General features: G+C 34.8%; 1 protein-coding gene across 2 annotated transcripts in view; it reads right to left on the bottom strand.

Annotated features, from left to right (window-relative positions):
- USP53 (ubiquitin specific peptidase 53) overlaps positions 1 to 12,408 on the bottom strand; it is a 63,139-nt gene continuing 50,731 nt past the window's right edge. For both annotated transcript variants that reach the window (XM_026499247.4, XM_026499246.4), the window contains exons 15-16: positions 4,123 to 4,225; positions 1 to 3,199 (exon numbers count right to left, since the gene is read on the bottom strand). In XM_026499247.4, coding sequence (XP_026355032.2) covers positions 2,212 to 3,199; positions 4,123 to 4,225 — 1,091 coding nt within the window. In that variant the 3' untranslated portion in view covers positions 1 to 2,211. The remainder of the gene's footprint in view (positions 3,200 to 4,122; positions 4,226 to 12,408) is intronic.

The following is a 12,408-nucleotide window of genomic DNA, read 5'->3' as shown; positions in this document are numbered from 1 at the left end:
TTAACTTAAAATTTGTCAGTTTATCTTAAAAAAAATTCTAAACCAGAAGAAACTGATTTCACAGAAAAATAGAACAGTCTGAAGATAAGTATTTTGAACATTACAGTAATTATTGGTTGCATTATTTCAGAAGTTGCCATAATTTTATAACCAGAAGAAAACACCTATAAAAATTAGGTACCCTAGAAATAAAAATTTTACATGTGAATGAATAGTTAGTAATTATGTATTCAAATCTATATTTGGAGTGTTGAATCAACAAAAACAGTTTCTAGTTTGTTAGTACTATTACATGATTTAGGTGGTTTCAACTGGACAGTACTTTTTAAAAAGAGCCAAAATTAGATACTTCTATTTGATGTTGCAACTCAACTGAGTTGAAAATACAAATCTATGAGACTGCTGTTAAATATCGGAAATTAGTTTATATGTTTCAAATAATACATTTTTAACTGGACATATTGACCAAATAGAAATCTTAAAAAAAAGCTAGACAAAGTTTTTCGAAGTTATTAAAAATACTTGAAACCCATTTTCTAGTATTTTACAATGTTATAAAAGCAGTAATTAAATACAATGATATTTCAAATACAATTTAAAAAACTTTACAGTATTTACAAATCATACTAAAAGTTATGTTAAAAATAAGCTTTCTTAGAAAAGTTTAATATAGTTCATATTCAAGTATTTCTAAATTAAGAGAATATAACATAATAATCACCTACTGTTACAGTTAGAAAAGGCTAGTAAAAACTTCTCTAGGTGGAAGACAATAATTGACCAAGATTTCCTAACTGGGTGAGATTAGGTTTTTACAAGCCATTATTTTATATTTATCTAGGAATACTCATTTTTAATCATTTACATTTTAGAATATTTTAACAACTTATGGAGTTGGTCAAAACATTAAATTTACTAAACAGTTTAGAGAATTAAGTTATATATAAAGTTTATTACTGTAAGAAAATTTTTAATTCTGTAATTCTCAATTACATGGACCATACAATACTTAGCCACAAGACGTTTACCAACTTAGTACAAAATAAAATGACAAATAATGAAATAAGGCAATTAACATAACTGAATTTCATTTATAAGCTCATAATGATAATGGAAAATTCCTTTATTAAAAAAAAAACCGTCTCTGTGAAAGTAGGGTAAAATGACTATTTAGAGTAGAAAAATAGGAGTGATGCTCAAATTAATACATTTCATTAAAATTAAACCCTCTGTATGAAAGTAGAAATTGAATCTGAAACCCAGAAATACTCAGATTCAAGAATCTGCAAATCATTAAAATGGGGTGACGACCCATAAAAAGAGGTTAAGATGATAGCAGGGAAAATTTAGGCAGTCACAGTGAGATCCCCAGTGGGCCCTAAGTTAATACCTAACACTGGTTATTAGCAGCCCAAAGTAAACCAAACCAAAATAAAACCTTTCACATTTCATATAAAATTAGAAAAAATGTAACAAATAAATATACTAGTGTTAAGAATTTCACTTATTTTTAGCTTACGTGGCTGAAGTAAGTTTATGATACAACAGTCAAAGGCCTAATTTAACTAGGCATTATGAAGATTAAAGTTCTAGGAGCAAAATTAAGTTTCTTCTGTTCTGACCTTAAAGATTTAATTTAAAAACTGCTTTATCATTAAGGCTTCCTCCCCCCTCCAAATGCTATCACTTTGATGCGTTGATATTTTTTAAGACACTTAAAGGGATGTTATGTAGCAGACTATCACAGAAGTCAAAAACAAATGGGTGAAGCCCTCTTTCGGTTGGTTACCCATTAGAAAGTGCTTCTTCATAAAGCAAATACTGCTTTGACTACACAAACTGTATCACTTAGTATTTGAAAAATTAGCATAGTTTACCAATCTACGTATGTGAGTACTGGTTAGTTTAATACTTATGGGTCTACTAGCCACATATAAAGGAACAAATTACATTTTTATTCAACTGCAGCAGTGACTTTTTGCATACCCTCTGATTTTCTGTTTTGCAGGTATGCCAAGACTATTCAAAGGGAATTTCTAAAATATCCAGTAAGTTGATCATCACAAAATAAAAAATATATATACAAAATTAAAGTGATTAATGACTTTAAAAATGCCACGGTTTTAGTTTCATGTATCACCAGGTTTGGTCAGTCAATTCCTATTATATTTGCAGGGCCTCTGAGAAGTATAAGCTTACCAGTCCCATCACTTATCTATTACAGTGTATACTAGGTTTATATCTCTGCTCGGAAGGGCAGTTTGAACCAAGACTGTTGTGTAACACAGGTGCTAGCCCTCTTTCACTCTGAGATAGTGCATTATCATTACAAAAGCCACTGTTCTCTGGAACACAGAGCTTGGGTCTCTGATGGTATTTCAGTCTGTACGTATCAGTCATGCAGCTATCAACTGAAAAATAGGTAGTTAATGAAATGGTCTCATTTGGACAGGTAGAACTAGAGTCTATTTCTGGTTGGCAAAATGCATCAACAGCTGTACCCAAGTCTGCCTGAAAATCTTTAGCTGAAAAGCTTGACAGGTAGTTTGGTGTGTTGCCAACATGCTCTTTTACTTGAAATGTTTCCTTAAGTCTTTGATCATTCATATATGTACCCACTTCTGAACCTGGTTCTGAATCCAAACTTAAACTGTGCTTTGGAAGACTAGAAGAATTAGCTTTAAACATCTCTATAAGTTTGACATTAGGTGTGGGATCATTTTTCTCTGACTGTGGCACACTGGTTATAGCATATTTCTTTGGTGGCAAAGGAGGCGGTGGATTATGGCTAACAAGTTTTGGCATCTGACAACCATCAGATCTGCAGGTTGACTGAATTATATGTTCCCTGGATAGAGAGTTCTCAGAGCAACATTGTTCCATCATAGTTTGCTGCTGGATGAGGGGAGAAGTTTCTGGCTTTAACCCAACAGGTCTCATGTGTGAAGACCACAGTGAAGATGGTGAGACTACTTCATTAATGTTCACTCTCTTTCCAGGAGCCGAATTATCATCGTGAAAAAGTAAACCTGTTCTCTCAGAATTTTCTGTATTAAGCCACTCAGAAAACCTGCATTCACTTGAGGTTTCAAGTTTCTGTTCACCTGACTGGTGGATATGCTCTCTTGCTGCATTGTCCTTGAGTATCTGTGGACCTGACGAAGGGAATAACTTTCCATTGGTTTCTCGTATATGTGACCTGTAACATAAAAACAAGAACAAAGCTAAAACACCATACACAAATAGGCAAAATTGGAGGAAAAACAAACATTTGTCCTGTAGCTTAACTTCTCAATATACACCTGATGTTATTTTTGTAACATAACAGAAATGGGAAGATATTTGTAACCATTAACATTTTACACTCTCTGATGCCAAAATTTATGCCAAAATACATGAATGCCAGAAACACCTGTCATTCCCAAAATTAGATTTCTAGTAATTAGAAGCATAATTTTAAAAAATTCATTTTAACTTATAAACACTGTAATTACATATATTTGTGATAAAAGGTAGCATAGACTTAAAAAAATGTTATAAGCAAACACTTCAATACTCTAAAACACTTCTTGACCAACATTACAAAGCTTGTACCAATAGAGACAACTTTGATACACAATGCTATAAAAGGATGGCATACAAATTAAAAATAATTTAATCAAGATTACCTTTATTTAGGTAATAATAAACTTCTGAGATGAAGATACATGACAGCACATTGCAAATCATTTTTTGTCATGAAAATTATTTCACATGAACTGCATGGAATTCAATTAGAGCGAAATGATGAAAAGAGTAGAGGCTTTGCTAGGCAGATAAGAGCTGTATTCAAATTTCAGCGCCAATGCTTTGGGCAAATTACTAAAAAGCCCCTAATTTTCTCTTATAAAATACCACCCACCTAATAAGAATGCTATGAGGATTACAACCACCATGTATTGTATCTGGTACTCTATAGGCCCTCTATTCTTAGGCCTATCTCCTTTTAATGATCCCCAATAATACAGGCATCATAGCACCGTAGACCCATTGTTTTCAGAGTAGTAATGGCCTGATAAATAGAGAGTTCCTATAATACATGCATTTAATACAAAAGATTTTAGTATTTCTAAATATCTTTACCTTTTTACCAAAGGATTTTTTATTTGTAGATGTGACTCTGGGTGGAACTCATGAGGTTTACAGCCTACTTCCAAATTCTTCAGTTCTCTTCTAAAGCCTGAGGCTAGCAGAGAGAAAAAACAAAATTATTTAAATGACCTTTTATAATTCACTGCGCGTATATTTCTCCATAATTTACGTAAGGTTTCCTACAAATAGGTAATTCTCTTACAACTAACAAAAATTAATTCTTCAAGGTTCAGCTAAAATAATATCTTTTCTGAATACTTTATACAAAATAAATGGCTGTTTCTATTATTACTTGAAAACGTTAACAATGTCCAAATAACACTATTGCTGTTAGATTGTGAGGAACTATGCATTTCCCCTGTCTTTTAAGACATAGTCTTTGCTGACAAAATGTCAGGGACATCCTGCATTTGAAGACAGATGGCTTGCGTTGAAGTCTGGATACACTACTTATTGGCTAGTAGCTTTAAGCAAACTTCACAATCCCTTACAATCTCAGTTTCCTCATTTATATGAGATAATGACGCCTATATTACTATGTTCCTGTGAGGAACATTAGGAACATCAACTGAATTAAAACGTGTGGGAGGGTATTATGATTAACATGTAAAATGTTAATACCATCACTCACTAGCTACCATTTATTGATTGCTGACTCAAGTTGTAAGAGGTTCATAATAATTATTTCATTTAATCTTTACAACTGAACATCATTTTTTACTTGAAAACTAACAGATAAACTCTGGTTACTCAGACTTGGGTATCTGGCAGAAATTTTCTTGCAAATTAAATAAGTGAACTGTCATTTCAAGGAAAACAACTAGCGCTATTTATTGCCATTGATAAAATTCAAATTTTTAGATGAAAATAAGAATTTCGGAAAACTTGTATCCACCACCATGAGTTTTTAGCTTCCCAAGAATTATAAAGGCTCGGGGCGCCTGGGTGGCACAGCGGTTAAGCGTCTGCCTTCGGCTCAGGGCGTGATCCCGGCGTTCTAGGATCGAGCCCCACATCAGGCTCTTCAGCTATGAGCCTGCTTCTTCCTCTCCCACTCCCTCTGCTTGTGTTCCCTCTCTCGCTGGCTGTCTCTATCTCTGTCGAATAAATAAATAAAATCTTAAAAAAAAAAAAAGAATTATAAAGGCTTTCTGCTAATTGTGGTGATATTAACAAATTAAAAAAAAATAAAGAAATGTATCAACATTTGGAAGACCTGCATAATTTAGCAAACCAATATTTTCCAAATAAGGATATATTGATGTTACAAAATCATGCATGAGTAAAGTAAATCATTCTTTAAATGAATAAATAAATTTTCCATTTTAAAGACTAATACAGTATTATTAACATATGTAGCCCATCAAAACAAAAGCTCTTTGAAGTCAATATTTTTTAATAGTATAAAGATATCCTGAGGTCAAAACACTATTTCAGTTGATTGAAAATAGTCTTTAAAAAAATCTCAGTCATGGGGCGCCTGGGTGGCTCAGTGGTTAAGCATCTGCCTTTGGCTCAGGTCATGATCCCAGGGTCCCCTGGGATTGAGCCCTGCAGAGGGCTCCCTGCTCAGTGGGAAGCCTGCTTCTCCCTCTCCCACTTCCCCTGCTTGTGTTCCCTCTCTCGCTGTTTCTCTCTCTGTCAATAAATAAAATCTTAAAAAAAAAAAAACAGAAAACCTCAGTCATAAATATTCTGTGAAACAATTCCCCTTTTTATACCCAAGGAACTTAGGTGATCCAAGTGATCCTATAAAACTGGTAAGTGACAGTATTTAAACCAATCCAGGGCTAACTCCAAAGCCAGTGCTCTTTCCATCTCCTGCAAGTTCTCTTTCACATATGCCACTAAAATCCAAGATCATCACATAGAATCTCCTCCTGACGAAACTAGGCCCACAGAAGATATCAAAATATATGGCTTTAGCTTGAATATTCAATTAATTCCCTATACTTCTGTACCATACTAGTAAATTTTCAGTATCCTCCCTTATTTTTAGATGGCGTTTTCCTCATGTTCATTTACATTTCCTTTCATTCTCACGCTTCTGACTGTACTCCAAATCTATGAATTGAAGATTGCAAAGAAAACAAAATCAAAGTTATTAAACCAGCAACTTAATTTTTTAAACAATAACAGAACTTTATCTTTGATGGCTTTTATCTTCCTAGGTTGATCTTCTGGGTACATTTTTATTTTATTTATTTTTTATTTTTTTTATTTTTTAAAGATTTTATTTATTTATGTGACAGAGACAGCCAGCGAGAGAGGGATCACAGCAGCGGGAGTGGGAGAGGAAGAAGCAGGCTCATAGCGGAGGAGCCCGATGTGGGACTCGATCCCGGTACGCCGGGATCACGCCCTGAGCCGAAGGCAGACGCTTTAACGACTGCGCTACCCAGGCGCCCCCTGGGTACATTTTTAAAAGCTACTCTGGGGGCTCCTGGGTGGCTCAGGCGTGATCCCAGAGTCTTGGGATCAAGTCCCACATCAGGCTCCTCCGCTGGGAGCCTGCTTCTTCCTCTCCCACTCCCACTGCCTGTGTTTCCTCTCTCGCTGGCTGTCTCTCTCTCTGTCAAATAAATAAAATAAAATCTTAAAAAAAAACCAAAACAAAACCTAAGATAGTAGAATGAAAGGAACTGTAAGTCTGGCATTCATTTGCTTAAGATTTCACACTCTTACATCCACTAGACTGCAGTAAGCTCTTTATTATTGGACAAATATGTCCCCTTTTTGTTATTGTTTCCCCTAGCACAATATCTAACCCATAAAAGACATTCAATGAAAGTCTAGAGAATGAATAAACAATTACATGGAAAACGTAACTGTCTTTCTTCTTTTAAATCACCCAACCCGTCCACCATGTTCCTGACTCACAGAACCAGGACAAATTCTTCTTACCTTTCCTCCGACCTATCTTGAGTCTATCAAGTGTCATGCTAATATAAATCTTAAAAATAAAAGGCAGTATAATTTATCCCAGAGAGTGTTAGATGCTTGTAAGTCTGACCCACTGCTGAGGTTCAAAAACAGCCTCTCTTCTTCAACAGCTACTTTATGATTGGGCTGGGGGGGGGGAGTAATGTCAAAAAGAACTTCAATAATTTTCAGCCTGAAAAATGTTAAGTTGAAGTTACACTATCATTCTCCACTCACTTTGATTTTAACTTCAGAATGTTTACTTCTTAACTTATCCATAATTTCAGGTTTATTATTCACAAACACCAGAAAAAACAATTCTTAAAAACTCTTTACTATTATTAATGTATCCATATAACAAACAGCAGGAGGCAGCAGAGGTCTTATAAACATGTTTGAAATTTTAATATCACTACGGCAGGCATTCAACCAAGTGGTTTGACTTCAGAATTCCAACTAACTTAAAAATAGATGTGTTATTTTTCTCTTCTGCTGACATAGACATCCATGTGTCTTTACTCGGAATTTTGGCCCCAGGTTCTTTGCAAATCTAAAATAGTCCGATTGTTACACTTGGCACAGAAGACACCGTAACATCAAGGCAAGAAGCTTTAATTAATGATGCTAATTTTGATATTTTATTTTTTTAAAAAAGCCCAATAGTCAAGAAATCAAAATATATATTTTATCTGAAAAGATGACCTACGTTTAAAATAGGCTTAGATAAGCAATAAAACCAAACTGCTGGTCTAGACAACGTAATCTTCACTCTTGTTATATAGGGAGATTTCGAAATGTAACAGTGAAACTTTTTACCTGTTACTGAGCATTCAAGAGCAATAATCTAATTGAATCTAATAATTAAACATCTAATAATCTAACTGAACTGTTACCTGAACATTCAAGAGCAATAATCTAATAAATGATCTGATTTATAATAAAAAGTTGTTTTTAATAAAATTTGAATACTTTGGAAAAATCACAAAACTTTAACTGGCCTGTCTCTTTACCTTCTTTGTTTCATTTTCCTTCTACCTCCAGAGATCTTACTCCATCTATTACTGTTCTGTTCTATTCTTATCTTAGCACCTTTTTCTTCCCCTGTACATCATCAGTTCCTCATCCTCTGTAACATAAATGTAAAACTAAGCTCTTGGTTGCTTCTTTGTCCTGTAAGTACTGCTTCTTTGAACAGACATTTCTTTACTTCTCTTTTATTAACTTTTTATTGTACTCTAACTTCCTAAGACATTTTATTTGAAAATAATTTTTAAAAGTTCAGAAAAACTGAAAGATTAAAACTAGTACAATGAATACCTGTATAGCCTTTACTGAGATTCACCTATTAACATTTTACTCCATTTTTTTTCCGAATCATTTTAAGTTACAAACCCTCATGGCTGTAAGTTACAAACCTCATGGCCCTTTACTTCTAAATACTTCAGTCCTACTTCAGGGTTGCTTGCTTTTCCTCTATCCCTACTGACTTACTAACTGCTAAATCGAACTTGCATTTCTAAATCCTTATTCTGCTCAATCTGTGGCCACTTGTCTTATTGAAGCTCCCCATTTTCCTGGCTTCCCTGTGATAATCTTCTCTCCTTTTTTCTCATACCTTTTAGGTACTCCTCATACTTTCCCAAAGTTGCTCCTTCTCTCTATCCTTAGCTCATCTCTCTTACTCAGCAAACCCCAAGTTTTTTCCTGAGTGATACAGTCCATGTCTATGGCATTCAATTCCCATTCATGCGGCCGGTTACCAAATACATCATCTCTCCTGAGTTGCAGACCTATGTCCTTAACTGCCTGATAAATCTATTTACCTGGATGATAAACAAATCCAAAAATTAATTTGGCGTCTCCTCTCATCCCCCAATAGTTGTTTCTTCTTCCTATATTCTTTGATTTGGTAAATGGTGTATCTACTTATGCAGGTTCCAAATAATAGCTATCCCCAGCTTCCTCCTTTTCCTGCCTTTTGCACATCTGTTATAGAATCTAACTCCATTGTCTACACATTCTTATAAACTCTCAAATCTTCTTTTGTGATATTGGTACTGCCTTTGTTTATGTCCTGACCTTTTCTCTCCAGGCTGTTCAAGTAGTCATCTAACTAATGTTTCTCTCACTGCTCCAAACTCACCCTCTACATTGCCACCAGTCTTTCTAAAATGCAAACTGGAGTATATTACTCTCCTTGTCCTCTGGTGCCTTTCCACTTACTGTAGGATTTAAAAATAACATAAAAATTTCATCATGATTTGGCTTCTATCCATCCTCTATCATCTCACAATTTCCACATATGCACTCAGCCTTGCAGAGACCAAACTACCTGTATTCTTACAATATGTGATACTTTCTCCCAACCATGTACTTTTGAACATATAAAGTCTTCCGTCTTGAATATAATTTAAGGCATTTGAAATTCTCCTGATCAGTGACCCATTTTAAAAGAGGAGCTAAAATAATCTAAATGGCACTGTGAAATTTCAACAATGTTCCCAAATAATAGCTTTAGGCAGTAGAACCCATAATGACATAGGCAGAGAAATCTATATAGTACCTTTGTCAGTGAAAAAATACCAAGGAAATAATTACGATGGCATGACTATAGATTTTTAGCTCCCCGATATCAAACAAACTTGTTTGGATTGTATTAAAAACTCCTTAGCTATCAAACAAAATATGAAAATAAAAAAAATTTCTAAAGCTCCTTAACTTTCTAAATCTGTTAGCTATTTCTAGAAAGTGATTCTTCAGACCAATAATGTAAGTGTGCCCTCATTTTACAAATAAGTAGGAGAAAACCAAGAAAGTCATACCAAATCACAAAGAATTAAATTGTACCTTATTGAAAACAAAAATCCACACAGGGTATGTTTTTAGCTTGGGAAAAAAATTCCTATACTACTTTAACGTGTTCTCAATCAAAGCGTCAGGAAGGGGAATACATAGAGACACCATAGGCAGGGGCATTAACAAAGATTCTCAAGGCAAAGACCAGCTTAAAGAACTATGGTAGGCTTTGACAGTTATTAAATAAATAATTTTAACATGATGTAATTTATGTGGTTAAATAAATGGGTTCCACAAAACCACAATAAGAAACCACTGCATACTCATTAGTGATTAGTGATGATAATTATCAAAACAAAACCCCAGAAAATAACAAGTGTTGGTGAAAATATGGAGAAGTTGGAACTCTTGTGCATTGCTGGTGGGAATGTAAAATAGTGCAGCGGCTGTTAAAAACAGTGTGGTGGTTCCTCAAAAAATTAAACACAATTACACAGAATTCCGCAACTGCACTTCTGGGTATATACTCAAAAGAAATGAAAGCAAGAATTCTCAGATATTTGTATACCAATGTTCACAGGAGCATTACTCACTATAGCCAAAAGACAGGAACAACCCAAATGTCCATCAACAGATGAATGGATAAACAAAATGTGTTCTATCATACAACATAACATTACTCAGCCTTAAAAAGGAATGAAATTCTGACACATGCCACAACATGGATGAACTCTGAAGACATTATGTTAAGTGAAATAAACCAGTCACAAAAAAACAAGTATTGTATGATTCTATTTATCTGAGGTACCCAGAGTAGTCAAATTCATAGACAGAAAGTAGAATGGTGGTTACTGGGGGCTGGGATGGAGGGGGAAATAGAGAGCTGTTTAATGGGTACACAATTTCAGTCTGAGAAGTTGAAAGGTTCTGGAGGTGGCTGGTAGTGATGGTTGTACAACAATGTGAATGTTCTTAATATCATGGAACTGTCACTTAAAAATGGTTAGAATGGCAGATTTTGTTATGTGTATTTTACCACAATAAAAAATATATTTTTTCCACAATAAAAAAATATTTTTAAGTAGGTTACATACATACTCTTTCGTATTAAATGGGCAAACCTGCTTCAAAGCTAAGGCAATGCATTCTTGACCATCAAAATCTCTATGACGTTGTGTTTTTTATTACTATCAGGAAGCAAGCATCGTTTTGTAAAAAGTACTGAACCTGTGGTTATTGTTCAATTTCACCGACTTCTGCTCTTGATTTCTGGCCAGCCCTTTACTGTTTCCTGTAATACTTGCTTACCAGACTTTTATCAGATTTTTAAGAGGCGAGACATTTTATATAGGAAAGGAAGGTTATTTCCTTAATATAAGTGTTTCCTTCTGATATTATACCACTTGAAAAAAACAAAATAATTTAACATTTAATCATATTCAAAGTCTGTAACCTTAAAAAATAATCTTCACAAAAGCCGTAGGAATGATAAAGATTAAAAACAAACTTTAAAATTTGTTCTTCACAGCTTTTTTTTTATTGTGAAAAATTATATCTTTTCTAATCCTCTGAATTATAACATTTGAAGATACTGCTTTTGACTGCAACCTCAATAATCCCCTTGCTCATCCTTTTCCTCAATCCTTCTCCCCCAAATCCTTCAGGTATATGCTCTCATTGGCAGCCCTGAATTCTATGTACATTCAAACATCTAACTTTGTTTCTGGGCTGCTATGTGTGGGTAATGGATCACCTATAATAATGCCACCCCATTAATATATATATATATATATATATATTTTTTTTTTAAATGATTTTTTATTATATTATGTTAGTCACCATACAGTACATCCCCGGTTTCCGATGTAAGGCTCGATGATTCATTAGTTGTGTATAACACCCAGTGCACCATGCAATACGTGCCCTCCTTACTACCCATCACCGGTCTATCCCATTCCCCCACCCCCCTCCCCTCTGAAGTCCTCAGTTTGTTTCTCATAGTCCATAGTCTCTCATGTTTCATTCCCCCTTCTGATTACCCCCCCTTTCTTTATCCCTTTCTTCCCCTACCGATCATCCTAGTTCTTATGTTCCATAGATGAGAGACATCATATGATAGTTGTCTTTCTCTGCTTGACTTATTTCACTTAGCATTATCTCCTCCAGTGCTGTCCATGTTGTAGCAAATGTTGAGAACTCATTCTTTCTGATAGCTGAGTAATATTCCATTGTATATATGGACCACAACTTCTTAATCCAGTCATCTGTTGAAGGGCATCTCGGCTCCTTCCACAATTTAGCTATTGTGGACATTGCTGCTATGAACATTGGGGTGCATATGGCCCTTCTCTTCACTACGTCTGTATCTTTGGGGTAAATACCCAGTAGGGCAATGGCTGGATCATAGGGTAGCTCAATTTTTAACTTTTTAAGGGACCTCCACACTGTTTTCCAGAGTGGCTGTACCAACTTGCATTCCCACCAACAATGTAGGAGGGATCCCCTTTCTCCACATCCTCTCCAACAATTGTTGTTTCTTGCCTTGTCTATTTTTGCCAT

Source organism: Ursus arctos, unplaced genomic scaffold (assembly GCF_023065955.2).
Source record: "Ursus arctos isolate Adak ecotype North America unplaced genomic scaffold, UrsArc2.0 scaffold_11, whole genome shotgun sequence".
NCBI lineage: Eukaryota > Metazoa > Chordata > Mammalia > Carnivora > Ursidae > Ursus > Ursus arctos.
This window is presented reverse-complemented; position numbering and strand designations above follow the sequence as displayed.